The following is a 27913-nucleotide window of genomic DNA, read 5'->3' as shown; positions in this document are numbered from 1 at the left end:
GCCGGAGAGACCAACCAGCCACACGTGCGGCACTGAAGGGGTTAACCCCTAGTGCCCGGCGCCCTTAACAGGACAATGGGCGCTTGGCGCCACTTTAAAACTGTGCACTGGTGCTAAGCGCCATCTTTAAATATAGTGTGGGTGCTAGGCACCGGGTATTTAAGAATATATTTAATACTGTGTTTTCACCAATGTTATATTTAAGGCAATAGGCACAGTTGTAAGATTGCACATTTACATTGCAGCAAATGCCAGCACTTAGAAGGAATGTGTAAGCTGTGTTGGTTTTAAAATGCATTTACGTTTGAGGACAAATGGCTTGGAAGCTTCTCACCTAGGAATTGAGATGCTGATGACCCTGGCACCTGGAAAGGGGTGTATAGACAAGCCATTTCTTTGAGATTGAGATGTGTCTCTGTGTAACTTTATAGACACATGCAGGTGACAGGATTTGTTTGCTGTCTTCTCTGAATATTGTGTGAACTGGTTTTGCATGGAGATGTTAGAGAGACAGAAACATGTTAATCAGATTGTGTTTTACAAATGCAAACTAGTGGGTTTCGTGTAACAACAGTTTGATGTAACATTTCTTAGGCTGCATTATGTGTGATGCAGATTATGTTTAATTTACAGTATAAGAACGTTGTCTATGTGTGAGAGGGTGAATGCAATTGAAATGCAAGTTACATTTACATTTGTGAAAGAGACAGGAAGATGATAATCAGATTGTGTTTGGGAAAGCCACTGGTTTGGTTATATATGAAGAGGAGCAGAACATTGCTTTATCTAATTCTTAACTTTTGAAATGTAAACTTGTATTTCTTTATATTTTCTGCAATAACCTGATTGGTTGGAGAAGACAGGGAGGGCTTACCCCCCTGTGGTACTGTGTGTAGAACTGGGATAAAAAGAGGATGCCTGTGAGCCTCCAGGTGTATTGTAACATCTTCTTCTGCTGAAAAGATCTTGATTGTATGCCGTTGCCCCTAGCAATAGGGAGGAGCCTTTTTAAAGGTTATTTGAGCAATAAACACCTTTGCCTCAAGAAGACTGCTTCATCTTGTGACCAACAGGGTTAGGCCAAACCTAGCCCCGTTCTCCGGCTGTCCAGGGAAGCACCTGACGTCTCCAAGCTCCGCCTTCCGCCAGCTACCGGTAGAGGCCTAGCAAGTGGCTAGTGGGGATTCGTCGACACCACACAGGTGTGGTAAAGCAGTGCGTCGGCACATACAGAGCAGAACCGTGGTTCCAAACGCCACGGCAGGTTAGGAGTTTGGTGGTGGCAGCGAGAACCCGCCCACAGCGCAGTGGGTGGAGTCAGTAACAGGCGGTTACTGACGGTAAGCGGGAATCCCCTATGTGGTCAGGCCTCGTGCGGCTTGACCTTCCATTCTGTGCGCAGTCAACGGGACGCGGAAGCTGCGAGTGCTTTCGTACGGTATCGTCCTGTCACAATGTCAAAGCAGCTGTCCTCCTCCATAGTGTTAGTGCCTCTACTTTCCAAGCGTTGGCAGGACTTCCTGTTCCAATCTGTTGTCAGAACAGGTGTGTAGGTCTGGTCCATCTTCAAGATGAAATCTCTGCATTCATTTATTTCCATCATGGGGCAGGGGAACTTCTTGGTGTACATGAACATAAGTGATGCGTATGGTCACATTCCCATTTGCAAACCACATCAATCTCTCCTTTGGTTTTTGATAAGAGATGACCATTAGTTCAGGGACTTTGCCTTTCTACTGCTTCACAAAGGTAATCTAAGACAATATATGCTCCTTGGAAGTGACGATTGTCCCGTATTTAGACAACCTCCTGATCAAGGCACCTCTTCAGTCTCAGGTCAAACTAACACATTGCGTGCTGGTCTCTCACGGTTGGATAATCAATTTTAAGTTGAACCTTATCCCCTCACGAAATGCTTTTTCTGGGCATGATATTTGACACCTCTTTCCAGAGGGTCTTTCCGCACAAAATTGTTTCCATCCAAACCCTGACGGCTTGATTTTGAAAAATAATACAGACTCTGTTCCCTTGTGCATGATTCTGTTGGGAAAACTCTTCATTCCTTGGAATTCTGGATGTATCTGCTTACCAAGTGGAACGGCTCTTTGCCATCTCGGATTGACTCTAGTGACATGGATGCCAGTCTCAAGAGTTTTGGGGTTCATCAGTTTCACTTCTGGGGGGTAGAGGGGGCAAGGGGGTATGAGAAGCTCCCTGGCCATGAAGGAGACAACATCAGGAAGTGGTCAGAGAGGCCATCAACAATTGGAAGGCAAAATACCTCAGCAACCATGATCTCCACCCCGGCGTGTGGTCTCTTCACTCTGAGGTCTTCCATGTTTTGGTTGACAAGTGGAGCTTGCTGGACATCTACCCAGTGGCAACTTGGCTAAACCAAAAAATAGACCATTATTGCTCCAGGACAAGAGATTCTGTGTTTTTTTTTGGTCAATGTTATGGCTGCACCATGTGACTTCCAAGTCTGATCTAGCTCTACTTCCAATCCTGATGTTACCACAGGTCCTCAAATGGATAAAGCAGGAACGTATATCTGTCATTTTGATGGCTCCATACTGATTGCGGAGGTCATGGTACTTGGACCTCGTGGTTCTCTCAGTGGTTCATCCGTCTTCCTGATCTAATCACTCAAGGCCTATTCATTCATCCTGCTTTGCGTAAGATAATTTTAACTGTGTGGCTGTTGAGGCCGCCATTTTGAGATCCAAAGGGACTTCGGAGAGTGTCATTCAACTGATGCTGATGGCTTGGAAGCCGGGTCCTGACAAAAATTATCAATGGATTTGGCATACTTTTATTATGCAGGGTGAGCTGGATGGCATCTGGTATTCTTAAAGGTGAGGGCTTTGTTTTCAGCATCGCCTTGCTTTGATCCCGGAGGTACAGACTTTTCTGCAAGGGCTTTTACACGAACAGCCTCCGTTTCTCCCACCCACTGCTATGTGGGACCTAAATGTTACACTCTGTTCCTTGCAGCGGAACTCTTCTGGACCACTTGGTCTCAAGTAATTGACGTGGAAAACTGTTTTTCTTCTTGCCATTGTCTCCACCAAATTGTTTGTACTTACTGCAGGACTTCTTCAAGAAGATGCTCCATCCAAACGCACTCTTGAAAGATGGAGCAAGGATGTCATTGTGGAGACTTACAGTACAAGAGGGACAGCCAGAGGTAGTGGTGACCTCCTAGGGGCACAAGGCTCAGACCTCTGCAATCTTTACAATGTTTGGATGGAAGATGCTTCAAACTTTAACTCAATAAATGATTCATTGATAGTGTATCCAGGCTTTATTTCATGCATTGCTTGTGCTGTGTGCGTCTCATTTGTGGATGACTACCATGAAGTTTCAGAAGGAAATAGTCAATTATTGCCATTAATTTCTTTATCTTGAACTTCTTATCAACCATATAATTTATATTGGTGTTGTCTATTTTGTAGCTTGTATCAAACACACTGAAGTTTACACCTTCTAGACAGCTACCTTACTCCTGTTTCTATGCAGCTGATTTGTGAGATGCTGCTATGGAATATTCCAAGGACTTTAACAGATATTTGATTATTATGTACTGTTTAATTGAGCAGATTGCAATGATGTAATAAAAGGTGCATAAAAAGATCATGTTTAAGTTTGTAGCCTGCAGCGATACTGAGTTACTGGCATGTCTGACTCTCGGCCTGCCCAAATTGCATTTGTCTTAAGAAGCTGAACATTAGAATGTTTGGATAGCTTGGCACTCCACGTCCTGCTGCAGCTGCATATACCCTTGGGTACATCTAGCCCAGGCGGAGGCACTCTACATAATGATGATGAAATGAATAAGATGTATAGTAGTTTTTAGGAATGTTAAGAAAATATTTCCATCTTTATTTTAATTTGAGGTGTGAAATATAAACTTTTTTTGTCTGCTTTACAATCTGCACCATCTCCTTCTACTGCACATGACTTTGCTACTTGTTACAGCAACCTCTCTCTAGTTGTTCTCCCCGTGCCAGTGCCTAACCATCCCACTGTAACATTGGACTTGGAGAGAGAGATAAAATACCAACCCATCCGCTCCTGTCATTTCTGCAGTAGAGTACATAGGGTTCAACAGGGAACATTTGCAGTTATATTGTACACGTTTCTGCATTATACTCACAGACTGTAGCTGTCTATTAGCAAACACTGTAGATATAGTCTGTGAGTTATAACCCAAACAGCACCGCAGCCCAGGGTATAAAATGACAGGAATAGATGTCTGAGATACACTGAAAGTGAAACCAGACAGCAGAAAAAGACACAAGTCTCTCACAATGCAGAAATTATACTATAATACTGCAATGAACCCTTATATCAACTACTCAGCCCTGACGCAGGTAGGATAATGCAGAAACCTGTACAATATAACTGCAGATGTTTCCCTGTGGAACCCTATGTACTTTGCAGAAAGAGCGTTAACAAAAGTAAGTCTGCCATAACTCTCCTTTTTTCAAACACAGCCTTTAACATGGCAGTTAGACGCTGATTGGCTGATACTTAATCTATCTCCAGGCTTAGTACATAGACCCCTTGGTCTCTGTATTCAGGTTACCCTACAAATTGCTGATTGGACCATATTCCTTTGAACCTGCTACAAGCCTTCCTCCTTTTGGTCCTGTCTCCCCATTGGCACATTCCCTTCCCTTTACAAACACACGCTCACCAATCCTACATAAATCTCTCTTGACCTATTATTATTATTATCCTTTATTTATATGGCGCCACAAGGGTTCCGCAGCGCCCAATTACAGAGTACATATGCACATAATCAAAACACGAAAACAGTGACTTACAGTTGACGACAATTTAGGACAAGTACAGGGTAACTAAGCATAACTACACCAGTAAATGACAGAGAAGTTCCAGGTGGCCAAAAAACTGCTTGATTTGGGCAGTTGAGGATTTTTAAAGTAAGAAAAGGATAAGCACATGAGGGAAGAGGGCCCTGCTCGTGAGAGCTTACAACCTAGCCTCTAACTACTGCCCCATTACTCTTCATCTCTTTATTGCTTAACCACTTTGGAAGAGTTTCTCTTCTCTCTTTCTCCCAACCTTGAGCCCTGACCCCATAATTACACTGAGGCTGTCCTCTTAAAAGCAATCAAGGTGCTAATTACTGCAAAGTGTCAACTGAACTAAATGTGACTGAGATTTTGGAATAACTTTGTTACCGGTAATAAAACCATCTACATTCAGGACATATTCTATAATAGAAGTTGGAAATTAAAAAAATATTCAGACACTTGTGGTTTAGTACATCCGTAATTCCTTATCTTACACTGATGTCGTGGTTCATTATTTCAGTCTCTTTGTTCTTAATAACTTGGAACATCTCTACATTCTTCTGCATGGACTTCTTCATCCCTACTGATCGCCCTCTTGTCCAGCACACTGTTCACTCCATTGGCCAACACATATAACCACTCATTTAGTGTCCATACATCTGGCACCTCCTCCTCTATACTCCTACATGTCTCTGGTCTCTCACTGTGACACTTGGCCTCCAACTCCAGTCTTTGTGACCACCACCAACATGTTTTCCCTTTCTCGACTATCTCGTCTGATGAACAATCTCTGCTACTCCCACAAGGGACTCCGAACCCTACCTGAAGCTAAGCTTGTCCAAAACGGACCTCATCCTCTTCTCTCTCACTGCCATTAGCACCACAATTTCCTCATTGTATTCTTCTAAGCCTACTGCCTTGGGCCCACATTCTCCTTCACACACAGATTACTGCTAGAACATTCCCTTTGGCTTCCTAAGATGCAACCAAAACCCTTCTTGGTTCTATTATCTCACATCTTACCTCTTTCAGCCTCCTCTACGGGTTATCCCCCTCATCCGTCTCTACTTTCTTTAAGTCTTAAGTGCTGTGGTATCATCATCATCTCTGGCTCCTTTACAACATCACACTACAAATTCCTACACTGGCTTTCCAAATCCTTCGGAATCTAAATTAAATGATTCCTCTTCTGCAAAGCCCTCCATGATATGACCACTTTATCATTAATCTCAAATTGTATTCATCCACTATTAGATCTGCTTCTGGCATCTTGCCGGATAACCACAGCTCACTCCAGCCTCCTAGTACCACCTATGGAATTCCCTATCACGTCTGATGGAATTGTACCCCACACTTCAAGTCTTTAAATACCCCATCTCTATACTGGAGCCTCCTATATTCCCCTCTGTAGAGTTGACAGTTGTCATATTCTCCACACTGTACCATACTTATGCCTCTGGACTTGGCTGTCCCTCCCTACATGGCAAGCTCACACACACGCACAGTCCGTCCCACCCATTGAGTCTGCATTTATGTGGTCTACTTGGAATGTCCATTTCCCACTCCCCCTGTTCACAGAGCACCTTACTAATCTATAACCGTACACTACACTGATCACCTCATTCCCTTTCCAGGTTTTGTCTAAAGAACCGAGAGAAACTTCATTTGCAGTTACCCAATGGTGCAACCTTTGCTTCATCAATGCATGCAACCAACAAAATGACCAAATAACGTGGAAAGAAGTTATAACAAATTATATTTATCTTGTTTTCAGGAGTAAATATAGCCATAGTCCCTCTCGTGACCCCAATATGAGTTACAGGCCCCCTCTAGCATTGAAGAGGTTTAAATATACATCTCAACAGACTGGATAATGTCTTTATAACATAGCTGTAAATGTTAGAAAGAAACAAGCAGCACATAGATATGGCAACCCCAGTGTGGGACAGACTGAACAAGGCAAAGACAGGACACGTTGACTTTGGGAGTGTAGGGAAGGCACTCTCATCCCGGCCGGCACAGCTAGTACTGGTCCACGCAGTATGGCCTGGCTGCTCTTCCCTGTTGTCGGCGCCACCACCATGCTCCTGTGACTTGGACCTCATGGGAGATCTCCATACTGCTGGTATGTTCACAACTACACAACCGTATACTTCCAGCTGGTGGAAAGACCTGTCCTGTAACTGGCACGTTGAGATGGAATCATGGCGGTGTGGCCGAGGCGGTCTGCCCCAGATCCCAGCACAGGCTGTGACGCATGCTGCCCTGTAATACTGTTCCTCTCCATGGCCAGAGTTCCACCTGAGCACACACCAGCTTCTCCTGGATCCTGTGGCCTCTTTCTGCCACTCATGCAGCAGGCCTTATAGAAGATCGTCTCTCCCATCTGGTGCTGTGGGCGGAGGATTGCGCAGTTGCTGTTATCAGTGCGGCATGTGGACACATTTCCATACAAATAAGCTGTAAGTGGACAAAGACGGCCAATTAGCACACTGCTACTATTATATAGGAAATGTTTTATAAACTGCTCATTACTCAGCCACAGCAAGCAATTTTATAGACTTATTGTTGAGACTTCAGCCTATCCGCTAATTCTATTATTTTATTTATTAACAGTTTCTTACATAGCGCAGTAATTTCCACTGTGCAGTTATATTGTAATGCGGAGGAAGGGAAGCTACTTGTCAGGTACCGTGATACTTTTGTACCTGTGCGGAAGGGATAGGGGGGGGGGGGGGGGAGAGCTGACATGCGGGGCGGACTAGCTTTGTGCTGGGCGTCCCCCCCCCCCCCCCCCTGCATGTCAGAGAGACTGATCGTACATTTAGTACATCTACGAGCAACTCTGAATTACCCCCATGATCTCTCTAAGGGTAAGTGTACCGTGCCCAGGTTCTTGCACAGAACTCTACACCCCACTGCAGTTCCACTGTCTCCCTATAAAGGGGTGGTCTTCAGTATGCCGGCGGTCGGGCTCCCGGCGACCAGCATACCGGCGCAGGGAGCCCGACAGCCGGCATACCGACACTTCTTCTCCCTCGTGGGGGTCCAAGACCCCCCTGGAGGGAGAATACAATAGTGTGGCGCACGTAGCGCAGCGAGCCCGCAAGGGGCTCATTTGCGCTCGCCACACTGTCGGTAAGCCGGCGGCCGGTATGCTGGTCTCCGGGAGGCCGGCAGATCGTAGTGAACCCCTATAAAGAATATGAATACAACATAACACAAATGGAGCAGAAACACACAAATGAAGAAATCGGGAAACGAAGTACAATGTGATTGTGGGACCCTGGAAAGTGTCACAATCATCGTCATTTAAGAAGATAAAAAACATGTAAATTGCGCTGAACTCCTGGAACTTCACTTAAAAATAGTTTTTCATTTCACATCTGATGCATTAAAAAAAAAAAAAAGGAGAGGAAAGGCCTGGTACATAATTACAGCCCTGAGGATGGAAATATTTGGGATCATCCTTACCTGCAGTCATCGCCCCCTGCACTGACCACGTAGCGATCTGCGCTGGTGAAACGTATGTTGGTCAGATGGGCTGAGTGGCCCAGAAACCGCTTGTGTTTCGCCTGTGGAATCAGAGAGATAAGGGTCAGTGTGTTCCCCTGCTGGAAGGAAAATTATATATATATATATATATACCTCCATGATCCTAAATGCACTGATCACAAACATCTGAAGCTCCAGCCAGGAGAGGGTTAATGATTGTACGCCCCAGTGGGTCACAGGCTCTGCCGACTACCAATCTGTTTACATCTTACCGTTAGCGCAACGATAACCGCGCAGTTGTGAGTAGGTGTGCTATAAGGTGATTGGATAATAACATTTGGCTGGAGTTCCCACCCTGCCCACACCCCAATCAGAGATACTTACAAATTTCTCAGGACAGGGGAAATCGAACAGTTTGACCATCCCAAAGTCATCGCCCGTCACCAGGCTGATCCCTGAGTGAGACACGCAGGCGCATGTCACGTCTGACTTCTCGTTGTGCCTGGACCAGATGCCCACCACCTCGTCTCCCAGCACGCTGCAGGGAAGGAGAAGACAATTCCAGCCTGAAACATAAATCGGGACAGGACGGGCTCCTGCGTGTAAGTAGCATCTGACCGGAAACTCACCTTGTCCAGCTGGCCCATGTTATCCTGTCAATCACAGCTTGTTCCGTGAGTAGTTTTCCTGAAGGCACTTCGTAGATCAGCCTCTTATAGCACCCTGTAGAGACCTGCGCAGAACCAGGACAGAAGAGAAAGCTTTCTATGCTAGCTATGGCAATCGCTATCATTCTGCATCACTATGTATTGCCCCTGTGTGACCATTAGCCGTTTATATGGTAGCAGATGTACATACATGTATCAGTATGATAGGTTATAGCAGGGCCTCGGGCAGCAGTAATGCCAGCGGTGTGAGGCTTTAGCATGCTTCATACCCCAGTATAAGGAGAATGACCTACATCAGAACACGTGCCGCAGGTCTGCCAATGCGTTTCCACGGCTTCACCTGCCCAATCCGGTCATCAGCTCAAACTAAAGACTGATACTTTTATTAGGGGCTGTAGCCCAGCAACATAACCTGCATCAATGTACAGTGATACAATGTATTGTACAGTGATAGATGTGCAGTGATACAATGTACAGTGGTAGATGTGCAGTGATACAATGTATTGTACAGTGGTAGATGCGCAGTGATACAATGTACAGTGGTAGATGTGCAGTGATACAATGTATTGTATAGTGGTAGATGTACAGTGATACAATGTATTGTACAGTGATAGATGCACAGTGATACAATGTATTGTACAGTGATAGATGCGCAGTGATACAATGTATTGTACAGTGATAGATGCGCAGTGATACAATGTATTGTATAGTGGTAGATGTACAGTGATACAATGTATTGTACAGTGATAGATGCACAGTGATACAATGTATTGTACAGTGATAGATGCGCAGTGATACAATGTATTGTACAGTGATAGATGCGCAGTGATACAATGTATTGTACAGTGGTAGATGTGCAGTGATACAATATTCTACAGTGGTAGATGCGCAGTGATACAATGTATTGTACAGTGATAGATGCGCAGTGATACAATGTATTGTACAGTGATAGATGCGCAGTGATACAATGTATTGTACAGTGATAGATGCACAGTGATACAATGTATTGTACAGTGATAGATGCGCAGTGATACAATGTATTGTACAGTGATAGATGCGCAGTGATACAATGTATTGTACAGTGGTAGATGTGCAGTGATACAATATTCTACAGTGGTAGATGCGCAGTGATACAATGTATTGTACAGTGATAGATGCGCAGTGATACAATGTATTGTACAGTGATAGATGCGCAGTGATACAATGTATTGTACAGTGATAGATGCGCAGTGATACAATGTATTGTACAGTGATAGATGCGCAGTGATACAATGTATTGTACAGTGATAGATCCGCAGTGATACAATGTATTGTACAGTGATAGATGTGCAGTGATACAATGTATTGTACAGTGATAGATGCGCAGTGATACAATGTATTGTACAGTGATAGATGAACAGTGATACAATGTATTGTACAGTGATAGATGTGCAGTGATACAATGTATTGTACAGTGATAGATGCGCAGTGATACAATGTATTGTACAGTGGTAGATGTTCAGTGATACAATGTATTGTACAGTGATAGATGCGCAGTGATACAATGTATTGTACAGTGGTAGATGTATTGTACAGTGATAGATGTGCATTGATACAATGTATTGGTAGATGTATAGTGATACAGTGATACAATGTATTGTACAGTGGTAGAAGTACAGTGATACAATGTATTGTACAGTGATAGATGCGCAGTGATACAATGTATTGTACAGTGATAGATGCGCAGTGATACAATGTATTGTACAGTGGTAGATGTATTGTACAGTGATAGATGCGCAGTGATACAATGTATTGTACAGTGATAGATGCGCAGTGATACAATGTATTGTACAGTGATAGATGCGCAGTGATACAATGTATTGTACAGTGGTAGATGTATTGTACAGTGATAGATGCGCAGTGATACAATGTATTGTACAGTGATAGATGCGCAGTGATACAATGTATTGTACAGTGGTAGATGTATTGTACAGTGATAGATGTGCAGTGATACAATGTATTGGTAGATGTATAGTGATACAGTGTATTGTACAGTGATAGATGCACAGTGATACAATGTATTGTACAGTGGTAGAAGTACAGTGATACAATGTATTGTACAGTGATAGATGCGCAGTGATACAATGTATTGTACAGTGATAGATGCGCAGTGATACAATGTATTGTACAGTGATAGATGCGCAGTGATACAATGTATTGTACAGTGGTAGATGTATTGTACAGTGATAGATGTGCAGTGATACAATGTATTGGTAGATGTATAGTGATACAGTGTATTGTACAGTGATAGATGCACAGTGATACAATGTATTGTACAGTGGTAGAAGTACAGTGATACAATGTATAGTGGTAGATGTACAGTGATACAATGTATAGTGGTAGATGTACAGTGATACAATGTATTGGTAGATGTGCAGTGATACAATGTATTGTATAGTGGTAGCTGTGCAGCGATACAATGTATTGGTAGATGTACAGTGATACAATGTATGGTATAGTGGTAGATGTACAGTGATACAATGTATAGTGGTAGATGTACAGTGATACAATGTATAGTGGTAGATGTACATTGATACAATGTATAGTGGTAGATGTACAGTGATACAATGTATAGTGGTAGATGTACAGTGATACAATGTATAGTGGTAGATGTACAGTGATACAATGTATTGGTAGATGTACAGTGATACAATGTATTGGTAGATGTACAGTGATACAATGTATAGTGGTAGATGTACAGTGATACAATGTATAGTGGTAAATGTACAGTGATACAATGTATTGGTAGATGTACAGTGATACAATGTATTGGTAGATGTACAGTGATACAATGTATAGTGGTAGATGTACAGTGATACAATGTATAGTGGTAGATGTACAGTGATGCAATGTATTGGTAGATGTACAGTGATACAATGTATTGGTAGATGTACAGTGATACAATGTATAGTGGTAGATGTACAGTGATACAATGTATAGTGGTAGATGTACAGTGATGCAATGTATTGGTAGATGTACAGTGATACAATGTATTGGTAGATGTACAGTGATACAATGTATTGGTAGATGTGCAGCGATACAATGTATGGTATAGTGGTAGATGTACAGTGATACAATGTATAGTATAGTGGTAGATGTACAGTGATACAATGTATAGTGGTAGATGTACAGTGATACAATGTATTGGTAGATGTACAGTGATACAATGTATGGTATAGTGGTAGATGTACAGTGATACAATGTATAGTATAGTGGTAGATGTACAGTGATACAATGTATAGTGGTAGATGTACAGTGATACAATGTATAGTGGTAGATGTACAGTGATACAATGTATAGTGGTAGATGTACAGTGATACAATGTATAGTGGTAGATGTACAGTGATACAATGTATAGTGGTAGATGTACAGTGATACAATGTATTGGTAGATGTACAGTGATACAATGTATTGGTAGATGTACAGTGATACAATGTATTGGTAGATGTACAGTGATACAATGTATTGTATAGTGGTAGATGTACAGTGATACAATGTATTGGTAGATGTACAGTGATACAATGTATTGTATAGTGATAGATGCGCAGTGATACAATGTATTGTACAGTGGTAGATGTATTGTACAGTGATAGATGTGCAGTGATACAATGTATTGGTAGATGTATAGTGATACAGTGTATTGTACAGTGATAGATGCACAGTGATACAATGTATTGTACAGTGGTAGAAGTACAGTGATACAATGTATAGTGGTAGATGTACAGTGATACAATGTATAGTGGTAGATGTACAGTGATACAATGTATTGGTAGATGTGCAGTGATACAATGTATTGTATAGTGGTAGATGTGCAGCGATACAATGTATTGGTAGATGTACAGTGATACAATGTATGGTATAGTGGTAGATGTACAGTGATACAATGTATAGTGGTAGATGTACAGTGATACAATGTATTGGTAGATGTACAGTGATACAATGTATTGGTAGATGTACAGTGATACAATGTATTGGTAGATGTACAGTGATACAATGTATAGTGGTAAATGTACAGTGATACAATGTATTGGTAGCTGTACAGTGATACAATGTATTGGTAGATGTACAGTGATACAATGTATAGTGGTAGATGTACAGTGATGCAATGTATTGGTAGATGTACAGTGATACAATGTATTGGTAGATGTACAGTGATACAATGTATTGGTAGATGTGCAGCGATACAATGTATTGGTAGATGTACAGTGATACAATGTATGGTATAGTGGTAGATGTACAGTGATACAATGTATAGTATAGTGGTAGATGTACAGTGATACAATGTATAGTGGTAGATGTACAGTGATACAATGTATAGTGGTAGATGTACAGTGATACAATGTATAGTGGTAGATGTACAGTGATACAATGTATTGGTAGATGTACAGTGATACAATGTATTGGTAGATGTACAGTGATACAATGTATTGGTAGATGTACAGTGATACAATGTATTGGTAGATGTACAGTGATACAATGTATTGTATAGTGGTAGATGTACAGTGATACAATGTATTGGTAGATGTACAGTGATACAATGTATTGTATAGTGGTAGATGTACAGTGATACAATGTATAGTGGTAGATGTACAGTGATACAATGTATAGTGGTAGATGTACAGTGATACAATGTATAGTGGTAAATGTACAGTGATACAATGTATTGGTAGATGTACAGTGATACAATGTATTGGTAGATATACAGTGATACAATGTATTGTATAGTGGTAGATGTACAGTGATACAATGTATTGGTAGATGTACAGTGATACAATGTATTGTATAGTGGTAGATGTACAGTGATACAATGTATAGTGGTAGATGTACAGTGATACAATGTATAGTGGTAAATGTACAGTGATACAATGTATAGTGGTAAATGTACAGTGATACAATGTATTGGTAGATGTACAGTGATACAATGTATAGTGGTAGATGTACAGTGATACAATGTATAGTGGTAAATGTACAGTGATACAATGTATTGGTAGATGTACAGTGATACAATGTATTGGTAGATATACAGTGATACAATGTATTGTATAGTGGTAGATGTACAGTGATACAATGTATTGGTAGATGTACAGTGATACAATGTATTGTATAGTGGTAGATGTACAGTGATACAATGTATAGTGGTAGATGTACAGTGATACAATGTATAGTGGTAAATGTACAGTGATACAATGTATTGGTAGATGTACAGTGATACAATGTATTGGTAGATGTACAGTGATACAATGTATAGTGGTAGATGTACAGTGATACAATGTATAGTGGTAGATGTACAGTGATACAATGTATAGTGGTAAATGTACAGTGATACAATGTATTGGTAGATGTACAGTGATACAATGTATTGGTAGATGTACAGTGATACAATGTATGGTATAGTGGTAGATGTACAGTGATACAATGTATAGTGGTAGATGTACAGTGATACAATGTATAGTGGTAGATGTACAGTGATACAATGTATTGGTAGATGTACAGTGATACAATGTATAGTGGTAGATGTACAGTGATACAATGTATAGTGGTAGATGTACAGTGATACAATGTATTGGTAGATGTACAGTGATACAATGTATTGGTAGATGTACAGTGATACAATGTATTGGTAGATGTACAGTGATACAATGTATTGGTAGATATACAGTGATACAATGTATTGTATAGTGGTAGATGTACAGTGATACAATGTATTGGTAGATGTACGGTGATGCAATGTATAGTGGTAAATGTACAGTGATACAATGTATTGGTAGATGTACAGTGATACAATGTATTGGTAGATGTGCAGCGATACAATGTATTGGTAGATGTACAGTGATACAATGTATTGTATAGTGGTAGATGTACAGTGATGCAATGTATAGTGGTAGATGTACAGTGATACAATGTATAGTGGTAGATGTACAGTGATACAATGTATAGTGGTAGATGTACAGTGATACAATGTATTGGTAGATGTACAGTGATGCAATGTATTGGTAGATGTACAGTGATACAATGTATTGTATAGTGGTAGATGTACAGTGATACAATGTATTGGTAGATGTACGGTGATACAATGTATAGTGGTAAATGTACAGTGATACAATGTATTGGTAGATGTACAGTGATACAATGTATTGGTAGATGTGCAGCGATACAATGTATTGGTAGATGTACAGTGATACAATGTATGGTATAGTGGTAGATGTACAGTGATGCAATGTATAGTGGTAGATGTACAGTGATACAATGTATAGTGGTAGATGTACAGTGATACAATGTATAGTGGTAGATGTACAGTGATACAATGTATAGTGGTAAATGTACAGTGATACAATGTATTGGTAGATGTACAGTGATACAATGTATTGGTAGATGTACAGTGATACAATGTATAGTGGTAGATGTACAGTGATACAATGTATAGTGGTAGATGTACAGTGATACAATGTATAGTGGTAAATGTACAGTGATACAATGTATTGGTAGATGTACAGTGATACAATGTATTGGTAGATGTACAGTGATACAATGTATGGTATAGTGGTAGATGTACAGTGATACAATGTATAGTGGTAGATGTACAGTGATACAATGTATAGTGGTAGATGTACAGTGATACAATGTATTGGTAGATGTACAGTGATACAATGTATAGTGGTAGATGTACAGTGATACAATGTATAGTGGTAGATGTACAGTGATACAATGTATTGGTAGATGTACAGTGATACAATGTATTGGTAGATGTACAGTGATACAATGTATTGGTAGATGTACAGTGATACAATGTATTGGTAGATATACAGTGATACAATGTATTGTATAGTGGTAGATGTACAGTGATACAATGTATTGGTAGATGTACGGTGATGCAATGTATAGTGGTAAATGTACAGTGATACAATGTATTGGTAGATGTACAGTGATACAATGTATTGGTAGATGTGCAGCGATACAATGTATTGGTAGATGTACAGTGATACAATGTATTGTATAGTGGTAGATGTACAGTGATGCAATGTATAGTGGTAGATGTACAGTGATACAATGTATAGTGGTAGATGTACAGTGATACAATGTATAGTGGTAGATGTACAGTGATACAATGTATTGGTAGATGTACAGTGATGCAATGTATTGGTAGATGTACAGTGATACAATGTATTGTATAGTGGTAGATGTACAGTGATACAATGTATTGGTAGATGTACGGTGATACAATGTATAGTGGTAAATGTACAGTGATACAATGTATTGGTAGATGTACAGTGATACAATGTATTGGTAGATGTGCAGCGATACAATGTATTGGTAGATGTACAGTGATACAATGTATGGTATAGTGGTAGATGTACAGTGATGCAATGTATAGTGGTAGATGTACAGTGATACAATGTATAGTGGTAGATGTACAGTGATACAATGTATAGTGGTAGATGTACAGTGATACAATGTATTGGTAGATGTACAGTGATACAATGTATTGGTAGATGTACAGTGATACAATGTATTGGTAGATGTACAGTGATACAATGTATTGTATAGTGGTAGATGTACAGTGATACAATGTATTGGTAGATGTACGGTGATACAATGTATAGTGGTAAATGTACAGTGATACAATGTATTGGTAGATGTACAGTGATACAATGTATTGGTAGATGTGCAGCGATACAATGTATTGGTAGATGTACAGTGATACAATGTATTGTATAGTGGTAGATGTACAGTGATGCAATGTATAGTGGTAGATGTACAGTGATACAATGTATAGTGGTAGATGTACAGTGATACAATGTATAGTGGTAGATGTACAGTGATACAATGTATTGGTAGATGTACAGTGATACAATGTATTGGTAGATGTACAGTGATACAATGTATTGTATAGTGGTAGATGTACAGTGATACAATGTATTGGTAGATGTACGGTGATACAATGTATAGTGGTAAATGTACAGTGATACAATGTATTGGTAGATGTACAGTGATACAATGTATTGGTAGATGTGCAGCGATACAATGTATTGGTAGATGTACAGTGATACAATGTATGGTATAGTGGTAGATGTACAGTGATGCAATGTATAGTGGTAGATGTACAGTGATACAATGTATAGTGGTAGATGTACAGTGATACAATGTATAGTGGTAGATGTACAGTGATACAATGTATAGTGGTAGATGTACAGTGATACAATGTATTGGTAGATGTACAGTGATACAATGTATTGTATAGTGGTAGATGTACAGTGATGCAATGTATAGTGGTAGATGTACAGTGATACAATGTATAGTGGTAGATGTACAGTGATACAATGTATAGTGGTAGATGTACAGTGATACAATGTATTGGTAGATGTGCAGTGATACAATGTATTGTATAGTGGTAGATGTGCAGCGATACAATGTATGGTATAGTGGTAGATGTACAGTGATACAATGTATAGTGGTAGATGTACAGTGATACAATGTATAGTGGTAAATGTACAGTGATACAATGTATTGGTAGATGTACAGTGATACAATGTATTGGTAGATGTGCAGCGATACAATGTATTGGTAGATGTACAGTGATACAATGTATGGTATAGTGGTAGATGTACAGTGATGCAATGTATAGTGGTAGATGTACAGTGATACAATGTATAGTGGTAGATGTACAGTGATACAATGTATAGTGGTAGATGTACAGTGATACAATGTATTGGTAGATGTACAGTGATACAATGTATTGGTAGATGTACAGTGATACAATGTATTGGTAGATGTACAGTGATACAATGTATTGTATAGTGGTAGATGTACAGTGATACAATGTATTGGTAGATGTACAGTGATACAATGTATTGGTAGATGTACAGTGATACAATGTATAGTGGTAGATGTACAGTGATACAATGTATAGTGGTAAATGTACAGTGATACAATGTATTGTATAGTGGTAGATGTACAGTGATACAATGTATTGGTAGATGCGCAGTGATACAATGTATTGTATAGTGGTAGATGCGCAGTGATACAATGTATTGTATAGTGGTAGATGTGCAGTGATACAATGTATTGTATAGTGGTAGATGCGCAGTGATACAATGTATTGTGTAGTGGTAGATGCGCAGTGATACAATGTATTGTATAGTGGTAGATGCGCAGTGATACAATGTATTGTATAGTGGTAGATGCGCAGTGATACAATGTATTGTATAGTGGTAGATGTGCAGTGATACAATGTATTGTATAGTGGTAGATGCGCAGTGATACAATGTATTGTATAGTGGTAGATGCGCAGTGATACAATGTATTGTATAGTGGTAGATGTGCAGTGATACAATGTATTGTATAGTGGTAGATGTACAGTGATACAATGTATTGGTAGATGCGCAGTGATACAATGTATTGTATAGTGGTAGATGTGCAGTGATACAATGTATTGTATAGTGGTAGATGTGCAGTGATACAATGTATTGTATAGTGGTAGATGCGCAGTGATACAATGTATTGTATAGTGGTAGATGCGCAGTGATACAATGTATTGTATAGTGGTAGATGTGCAGTGATACAATGTATTGTATAGTGGTAGATGTGCAGTGATACAATGTATTGTATAGTGGTAGATGCGCAGTGATACAATGTATTGTATAGTGGTAGATGTGCAGTGATACAATGTATTGTATAGTGGTAGATGTGCAGTGATACAATGTATTGTATAGTGGTAGATGTGCAGTGATACAATGTATTGTATAGTGGTAGATGTACAGTGATACAATGTATTGTATAGTGGTAGATGCGCAGTGATACAATGTATTGTATAGTGGTAGATGTGCAGTGATACAATGTATTGTATAGTGGTAGATGCGCAGTGATACAATGTATTGTATAGTGGTAGATGTACAGTGATACAATGTATTGTATAGTGATAGATGTACAGTGATACAATGTATGGTATAGTGGTAGATGCGCAGTGATACAATGTATTGTATAGTGGTAGATGTACAGTGATACAATGTATTGGTAGATGTACAGTGATACAATGTATTGTATAGTGGTAGATGCGCAGTGATACAATGTATTGTATAGTGGTAGATGTACAGTGATACAATGTATTGTATAGTGGTAGATGCGCAGTGATACAATGTATTGTATAGTGGTAGATGTACAGTGATACAATGTATTGTATAGTGGTAGATGCGCAGTGATACAATGTATTGTATAGTGGTAGATGTACAGTGATACAATGTATTGTATAGTGATAGATGTACAGTGATACAATGTATGGTATAGTGGTAGATGCGCAGTGATACAATGTATTGTATAGTGGTAGATGTACAGTGATACAATGTATTGGTAGATGTACAGTGATACAATGTATTGTATAGTGGTAGATGCGCAGTGATACAATGTATTGTATAGTGGTAGATGTGCAGTGATACAATGTATTGTATAGTGGTAGATGTACAGTGATACAATGTATTGTATAGTGGTAGATGTGCAGTGATACAATGTATTGTATAGTGGTAGATGTGCAGTGATACAATGTATTGTATAGTGGTAGATGTGCAGTGATACAATGTATTGTATAGTGGTAGATGTACAGTGATACAATGTATTGTATAGTGGTAGATGCGCAGTGATACAATGTATTGTATAGTGGTAGATGTACAGTGATACAATGTATTGTATAGTGATAGATGTACAGTGATACAATGTATGGTATAGTGGTAGATGCGCAGTGATACAATGTATTGTATAGTGGTAGATGTACAGTGATACAATGTATTGGTAGATGTACAGTGATACAATGTATTGTATAGTGGTAGATGCGCAGTGATACAATGTATTGTACAGTAGTAGATGCGCAGTGATACAATGTATTGTATAGTGGTAGATGTACAGTGATACAATGTATTGTATAGTGGTAGATGTACAGTGATACAATGTATTGGTAGATGTACAGTGATACAATGTATTGTATAGTGGTAGATGTACAGTGATACAATGTATTGTATAGTGACTGGTACCTGCACATAGCGACTGTCTGCGGAAAAGTCTATTTGTAGCACAAAGCTGGGGATATCCTTGCAGTAGCTGATGCGATTCAGCGAGGGACCGATGGTCAGATCGTAGAAATCAACAGCGTTCTCACTGGATCCCACGGCCAGGTAATGGGAGTCTGGACTGAACCTGCGCAGATAACGAGCGTCAGCACACCAGCTCGCACTCATCCATTCCTCTCCATCAATCTTGTTACAGTCTCACCTGATGTCTTGAATGGCAGACCGCCGGTCTCTTTTCTTGCCCCAGATCTTTAAGGAGGCAACGAGCAGTATAATGAACTCTCCATTCTTCATGCCGATGGCCACCATGTCTCCCTCGGGGCTGTAGCACACGGTACGGGCTGCGTGGCCCAGATTCACCTTGTTTAGCATCTTCTGTGAGAAACAGAGCAGAATTAGAAGCAGAAAGTTTTTCCTGTAACACTAAGCGGAGGTCCTGTGCAGGTCAGCTATGGTCATTGTCTCAGGAGATCCTGTGGAGGTCAGCTAGGGTCATTGTCTCAGGAGATCCTGTGCAGGCCAGCTATGGTCATTGTCTCAGGAGATCCTGTGCAGGCCAGCTATGGTCATTGTCTCAGGAGATCCTGTGCAGGTCAGCTAGGGTCATTGTCTCAGGAGATCCTGTGCAGGCCAGCTATGGTCATTGTCTCAGGAGATCCTGTGCAGGCCAGCTATGGTCATTGTCTCAGGAGATCCTGTGCAGGTCAGCTAGGGTCATTATCTCAGGAGATCCTGTGCAGGTCAGCTAGGGTCATTATCTCAGGAGATCCTGTGCAGGTCAGCTATGGTCATTGTCTCAGGAGATCCTGTGCAGGTCAGCTAGGGTCATTGTCTCAGGAGATCCTATGCAGGTCAGCTAGGGTCATTGTCTCAGGAGATCCTGTGCAGGCCAGCTATGGTCATTGTCTCAGGAGATCCCGTGCAGGCCAGCTATGGTCATTGTCTCAGGAGATCCCGTGCAGGTCAGCTAGGGTCATTATCTCAGGAGATCCTGTGCAGGTCAGCTAGGGTCATTATCTCAGGAGATCCTGTGCAGGTCAGCTAGGGTCATTGTCTCAGGAGATCCTGTGCAGGTCAGCTAGGGTCATTGTCTCAGGAGGTCCTGTGCAGGCCAGCTATGGTCATTGTCTCAGGAGATCCTGTGCAGGTCAGCTAGGGTCATTGTCTCAGGAGATCCTGTGCAGGCCAGCTATGGTCATTGTCTCAGGAGGTCCTGTGCAGGTCAGCTATGGTCATTGTCTCAGGAGGTCCTGTGCAGGTCAGCTATGGTCATTGTCTCAGGAGGTCCCGTGCAGGCCAGCTACGGTCATTGTCTCAGGAGATCCCGTGCAGGCCAGCTATGGTCATTGTCTCAGGAGGTCCTGTGCAGGTCAGCTATGGTCATTGTCTCAGGAGGTCCTGTGCAGGTCAGCTATGGTCATTGTCTCAGGAGGTCCTGTGCAGGTCAGCTATGGTCATTGTCTCAGGAGGTCCCGTGCAGGCCAGCTATGGTCATTGTCTCAGGAGGTCCCGTGCAGGCCAGCTACGGTCATTGTCTCAGGAGATCCCGTGCAGGCCAGCTACGGTCACTGTCTCAGCAGCGTAGAAGTTAAGAACACTAGCGTAGACCTATACGCCAATCACCGTGTAAAAATAGAACAGCCTAGTAATTGTGTACTACATGAACCAGCAACCTTGTTATTCATGCAAAATGGTTTAGCTGAAAACAGGCACCCTTGAGCTGGAATTGCCCCTTTAAATGAATGCCAATTATACCCCAACCCTACATCTCGTTATCCCCTACTGATGGAGGAAAAGCTGGCGTTACTGTTACTGGCTGACAGATGTTAGGAGGGAACCTGGTTTGCACAGGTGAATGCGCCACAAAGCACGGACACTAGTGCTGCGTTGTGTATGGGGTCTTCTGTACCTTGTCCACAATGTCCCACAATCTCACTGTCCCATCCTCTGCGGCAGACAGAAAGAAGTCTCTGCTTGGGTGAGTCGCCAGCCCCCATATGGGTCCGTCCATGTGGCCGTTGATCAGAATGTTACAGGCTGCGTTCTTCTCTCCCACCTCAATGATTTCGGCATTGCGAGTTCCAACGAGGATCTTACCCTGAGGACAGAGGGCAAGACATGGTAACTGGTGGCTGGAGCTGGCATGTCATTTATTGTCCTATAGAGGAACAGCCAGCACCTGGCACATTGTTATAGCGCTCAGAGTTCTTTTTCCTTTTATTATGGGCAATAATGCTCTCCTGTCTAAAGGAGCCAGTGTCTTATCCCAGGCAAACACAGGGGGGGGGGTTCAGTAGCCCAGAAACCCCCCTTCCCCACAGCCTAGCCAGTGGCCACTACATGCAGTGTAAAGGGTGGAATGGAGCGGCTGCACTTGCCCAGTGGCAGCTTTTCCTATCAGGTCTGCTGTGTGTTTCCTTCTACTTGCCTACACACCCGGAAGACTCCTGAAAGTCAGCCGGCACTCCCGGCCATTCGTACATGATGGCAAATCTCCGGGAGCTGGACATCTGCCCGCACCCCCCCCCCCCCTTCCTGCCTGCATACCCCCTGCTGCTCCGCTCATCCACCCGCTTTCAGGGCGAAAGTGGGTGGGGTAATGGCATGTTCTCAGCATTGTAGCTCCATCCCCCGCTTTACGATGCCTGTAATCTGTGGGAGCGCAATGGCATGTTCACGCTCAGTCATCACACCAGAGAGAGAATCTGATGAGTGCATTACCGTGATCTTTGGTCCTGCATATGTCTGACGTCCTGTATTACACACACTATAGCTTGTTACATGGTCATTATACATCCTTCACCAGCTGGTGGCAATCACCCGAAAGTCAAACATTTGCAGCCCCTCCTCCAGAAATCCTGCCTTTACCCCTGCTTATTAGGTGCCTGCCAATATCCTTCCCACCTAGAACAGGGGTTGTTACATGGCTTTATACTATCCCCTCACCTATGATCAACTGTGGATGACAGCCACCCACGTGCCGCCTGTCTGCCACCCACGTGTCTGCAGTACGGTACAGTGGGGGACGTGTCCATGTGGGAGTCATAGAGGGGGAAGGACATGACGGTTGGGGACGTGGCCATACGTATAAGAGGGGGCAGGACGGTACAGCAGGGGACGTGTCCATGTGGGAGCAATAGAGGGGGAAGGACAGGACGGTTGGGGACATGGCCATATGTATTAGAGGGGGCAGTACGGTAGAGAGGGGGAGGCAGTACGGTAGAGGGGGAGGCAGTACGGTAGAGAGGGGAGGCAGACAGGCTGGAGAGAAGACATACTGCAGATATGAATCCTCCTATGTACTGTGTGTGCAATATAAGCATTATACAGCGTGCGCTCACCTTCCCTCTGCACACAGACCTCACACAGTCAGTGGTCTGACCGGTCTCTAGTCTGAAGGCACGGCATCTCTTCAGCTCCTGATCCCAAAGCTTCACCGCGCCCCCTTCCTTGGACCTGTAGTGAGGGGAGGAGGTTATTAATTAACACAGAAGAGACGCCATACAGAGGAACCACTAAGTCCCAAAGCAAGCGTTTCCCTGTGCTGGCATCATAGTACAGTCACCCGGCTACACAAGAATGATCCGTGCTCTTCAGCAATGCTTCCGGTGATTTATATTAGCAGCGGCTCAGTATGATGCACGTCTCAGGACTTACGGTCTTTCCTTGCCGCCGGTGACTATAAGCCCGTCCCTCAGAGTAGTGTACATGGTAAACACCGGCCCGTTGTGAGCTTTAGCCACAATCCGTGACAGTATGTGATCCTTCCAGACGCAGACATCCCCGCTGATTGTACCTGTAAACGTCAGGTTTCCCTGCACATGGGAATAAAAGGAATGACGGTGACGGGAAGGTCCGCCAACAGCAAGCAGCCCAGGGGTGGGGCGATCACTGCGCTCACATTTAGAATCACAGCTTACAAATCCATGCCTGCTCTCATGTCCAGATTCCAGAAGATAAAGTGGCAGAATCTAAAAATAGGATTTTGGTACTTACCAGGTAAATCCTTTTCTTTGAATCCATAGGGGGCACTGGAGTACTCTCGGGATATGGGCGGCGTAGCAGAACAAAGGCACTGAATATTTAAATTTAGAACTCTCCACCCCTCCATATCCCTAGAGTACCTCAGTGTACGAACCCAGTGTTTTTACTGAGCGAACTACTATAGAGAGGTTGACAATGGAGAATTCCTATAACATAACGGACAACAACAAAGCTGACCCATAACGTTAGTGTCAACTAAACAGTTGACAGCATAACCGATAGACCTTTATAATTTGAACCAATCGGTGAAAATGTGTTACCATAAGCTCCTCTGAGCTTAATACAAACCAGGTAAAACGTGTTACCCTAAGCTCCTCTGAGCTTAAAACAACCCAGGTAAAACTGCTCTGGGTGGGCGTCCAGTGCCCCCTATGGATTCAAAGAAAAGGATTTACCTGGTAAGTACCAAAATCCTATTTTCTTTTTCATCCACTAGGGGTCACTGGAGTACTCTTGGGACGTACCAAAGCTTCCCTCGTGGGCGGGAGAGCTGTTTGACACTTGTAACAGTAGGCAGCCAAAGCTAGCTGCTGATGCCGCAACCATTCATAACGTGTAAACGTGCACAAACGTGGTGCACTGAAGGCTATGTAGCCGCGTCGTAGACGCTCCACGACCCGCTGGGTCTGACATTCCCACAGAACCTGTGGGATGAGCTATTACTGACGTAGGCGATTGTAACTTAGCCTTAAAGTAAGCCTGACTTGTAGTCATTATTATCCCACTGGATAATATCTGCTGAGAAAACTGGCTAACCCCAGTTGGCAGCATTATAGAGAACAAACAACGTATCCGTATCACGTACTGTAGACGTTCGGAACATATATAAACGCGTAATGCGTGTACCACATTCAGAATTCTAGAATGTGCTGTCAACACAGGAACCACTATTGGTTTATTGATGTGAAGAATAAGAAAGCGGAATTCGTCCGAAGATCTGCTTTGTCATGAGAAAACTCAAATACGGTGGCTTGGAATACAAGGCACCCAAATATGAAAACAAAACCCTTGCTGAAGCTAAGGCTAGAAGAAAAATGTTTTCCCAAGTGAGAAGCTTAATCCCCATTTATTGTAAGGGTTCAAAATATGAAAACTGTAAGAAATCTGAACCCAACCTCAAGTCACCTGGCGCTGTAGGTGGGATAAATGGAGGCTGCACTTTGATGACACCTTGTAGAAAGGTGTGTACAGACGCAATAGAGTCAAACGTCTTTGAAAATAAGTTGACCACACAGATACCTGCACCCTCAGTGCAGATAAACGCAGTTTTCCATCCCACCCCGTTTAACAGAATACGGGTAACTTGAAGGATGATGTCGGAAACTTCCGAGCTTTACCACCTATGTAAGCACACCAAATTTTGTAATAATGAGCTGCCTTAAGCGGCTTACTAGCTCGTAACATGGTTGGTATAATACTGTAATGCCCTATTTCTTTTCTTAAGAGGGCGGTCTGAACCCCCACCCCGTCAACCGCAGCTGCGGTACATAGGTAATAGGTACATAGGTAACTATGGGTAAAAGAACGTTCCCTGTTGTAACAGGTTGGACGTATTATGAGCTGGCCAAGATCGTGTGCAAGTATTCCTTGGAGATTCGAGAAGCAAGCTCTCCGAAACCCATGAGATATCACTAGTATGACTGTGACGAACTGTCTTATGATCCGTTTTGGCAACGGAGAGAGCAGCGGAAAATGGTGGAGCCAGATACACGATGCTGAATGACCACACGAATGTGAGAGACTCCACCGCCACTGCCCTTGTGATCTGTTGTTTTGTACACATACTGAGCTTTTGTAATTGTGGCGAGATGCCATCATGTATACCTGAGGATAACCCCCTTCTGTGGACTCGCATATGAAACACCTCTGGATTTAATGTCCAGTTTTCAGGATCTAAATCCTGACGGGTGAGATCATCTGTCTAACAGATGTCCACTCACGGAATGAACCCCGTTGACATTATCACATAATGGTGTTCTGGGCAATTGAGGATTCGAGTTACCTGCCGCATTGCCATGCGGCTTCTTGGTTCTCCCTGGTTGTTGTGTATGCAACTCCCGTTGCGTTGTCTGACTGTTGGTCAGACTGAAAGCGAAGCATGTAGTGCATTGTAAAATGCACGGAGTTCCAGGACATTTATCGACAGCAATCTGTCGTGATCCGTTTCAGAACCTCTGTCGCTGATCTTTTTTAACTACAACTCCTGAACCTCTGAGACTCTCGTCCAGATTATATACACCCTCGCCCCTCTGTGGGAAACGCGAGTGAAGGCCGGCGAACTAAATCGCTTTGAAACACATCATTATTCTTAACAGGCGAATACAGCAATGTACCGCTAGTGTGCGTGTTTTGCACTAATTACTAGATGTACATTTGTTCTTGCTGGTGTAGTAGGTAAATGTCTTCGATTTAACGTATTTATAATCTTACCTAGGAATTGACGTCGTTTAGACGGAATTAGATGCGATTATTTTTGAACTTGATCTGCCACCGCAGTATACATTAGTAGCGCAAGTTAAAGGAACTTTGTTGAGACAGAGTTCTTATGAGCAGATCGTCTAAGTATGGAACGATTGTCACTGGCAGGTCTCTGAGATGAGCCATCATCACCAACATCACTTTGGTAAATACCCGAGGCGTTGACAAGAAGCCAAATGGTAGACCTGAAATGGTTAATGGTTGTGGCGTTTTGCAAACGCTAGAACCTGTGATGACCAAACCGGAATGGGTAAATACGCATTGTGAAGATCAAGTGAAATTATGCAATTTTGTGGCTCCAATATGCAAATACTAACCGCAGAAAATCCATTTTCAAACTGCATTAAGTGACTTGCTGATTGAGACTGCGACGGAGCTGTCTGGTTTTGTTACCCCAAACAGAGGGGAATAAGTAACCCTGACTCTGTTGGTGTACTACTGCCTGGTTATAAAGACAGCTGAAAACTAGCAGAGACTAAATGGCAACCTGCCAAACCGTTCGACAGAGGCAGTCTTATCCTTTAATCTGTAAATAGCTGAGACATCCATGAGTTGATGTCTGGAAACCCCGCAAATGTAACGTGTAAAGACGCGCTTCCACATTGGAAAATGGAGATGGCCTAAGAGGTCATCAAGCCACTGGCTTGCTGACTGTAGCGTCCTGTCGTTACAAGGCGTGACTGTTTTGTACCACCGCCTTGAAAAAACTGAAGTCTAAAGGGATTAAACGCCGGCACAAGTATTTCCGTTTTGATACTGGATGCGGTAATGGCTGAATATCAAATTTAGGACCAAACAAGCTCTGGCCTTGTCGCGCTTAAACTAGCGACGATGAAAAGTGAGAATCGAAGTAACCGGCGTTAGCAGAAGCTTTACAGATATACTCTGCAGCTTCTTTTAACAGTTTATTGTTTCCATACATAGTCTAGTGACCCAAATGTATCTTGGGTCTTTATAATGTTTTACACAGACGCATTTACCAATGGCGGATCGCGTCATTTTGGAAACGATTAAATAGTGGTTAGAGTCTACTTAGTCTCTGTAAAAACGTAGACATTGACTCACTGGGCCGCACTATCTGAGTGCTGGACTAATGTACCCCTCTCACTCGTAGTTATCGGTGTGAGATTTGACATAGAATCGTGCATTAAATTATAAGACCAGTTAAATAAACACCCTGGTACCCAAAGGGAAATTGGCCCTTTGGAAAGACTGTCCTTCGTTAGTGCTGGTGGAGTAACTTCCGAGACTCCGTTACCGCTCTTTTAATTTGAATTGCCAATGCAATTTTTAGTCTGCGCTAGAGCCTTACTCG

The 27913-nt window shown here is 42.2% G+C and overlaps 1 protein-coding gene across 6 annotated transcripts in view; it reads right to left on the bottom strand.

Annotated features, from left to right (window-relative positions):
- Positions 1-6559: 6559 nt before the first annotated feature.
- EML5 (EMAP like 5) overlaps positions 6560-27913 on the bottom strand; it is a 223421-nt gene continuing 202067 nt past the window's right edge. For 3 of the 6 annotated variants that reach the window (XM_063948609.1, XM_063948614.1, XM_063948610.1), the window contains 9 exons: positions 23734-23891; positions 23418-23532; positions 21986-22174; positions 20279-20451; positions 20041-20203; positions 8945-9048; positions 8700-8853; positions 8295-8395; positions 6560-7212 (listed from right to left, as the gene is read on the bottom strand). In XM_063948609.1, the coding sequence (XP_063804679.1) occupies positions 7170-7212; positions 8295-8395; positions 8700-8853; positions 8945-9048; positions 20041-20203; positions 20279-20451; positions 21986-22174; positions 23418-23532; positions 23734-23891 (1200 nt within the window). In that variant the 3' untranslated portion in view covers positions 6560-7169. Of the gene's footprint in view, positions 7281-8294; positions 8396-8699; positions 8854-8944; positions 9049-20040; positions 20204-20278; positions 20452-21985; positions 22175-23417; positions 23533-23733; positions 23892-27913 lie in introns of all 6 variants that reach the window. The other 3 variants (XM_063948612.1, XM_063948613.1, XM_063948611.1) reach the window with 2 other exon arrangements.

The sequence above is a fragment of the Pseudophryne corroboree genome, chromosome 12, assembly GCF_028390025.1.
Source record: "Pseudophryne corroboree isolate aPseCor3 chromosome 12, aPseCor3.hap2, whole genome shotgun sequence".
Taxonomy (NCBI): domain Eukaryota; kingdom Metazoa; phylum Chordata; class Amphibia; order Anura; family Myobatrachidae; genus Pseudophryne; species Pseudophryne corroboree.
Note: the sequence above shows the minus strand (reverse complement) of the source record. Positions and strands in the feature narration are given on the sequence as shown.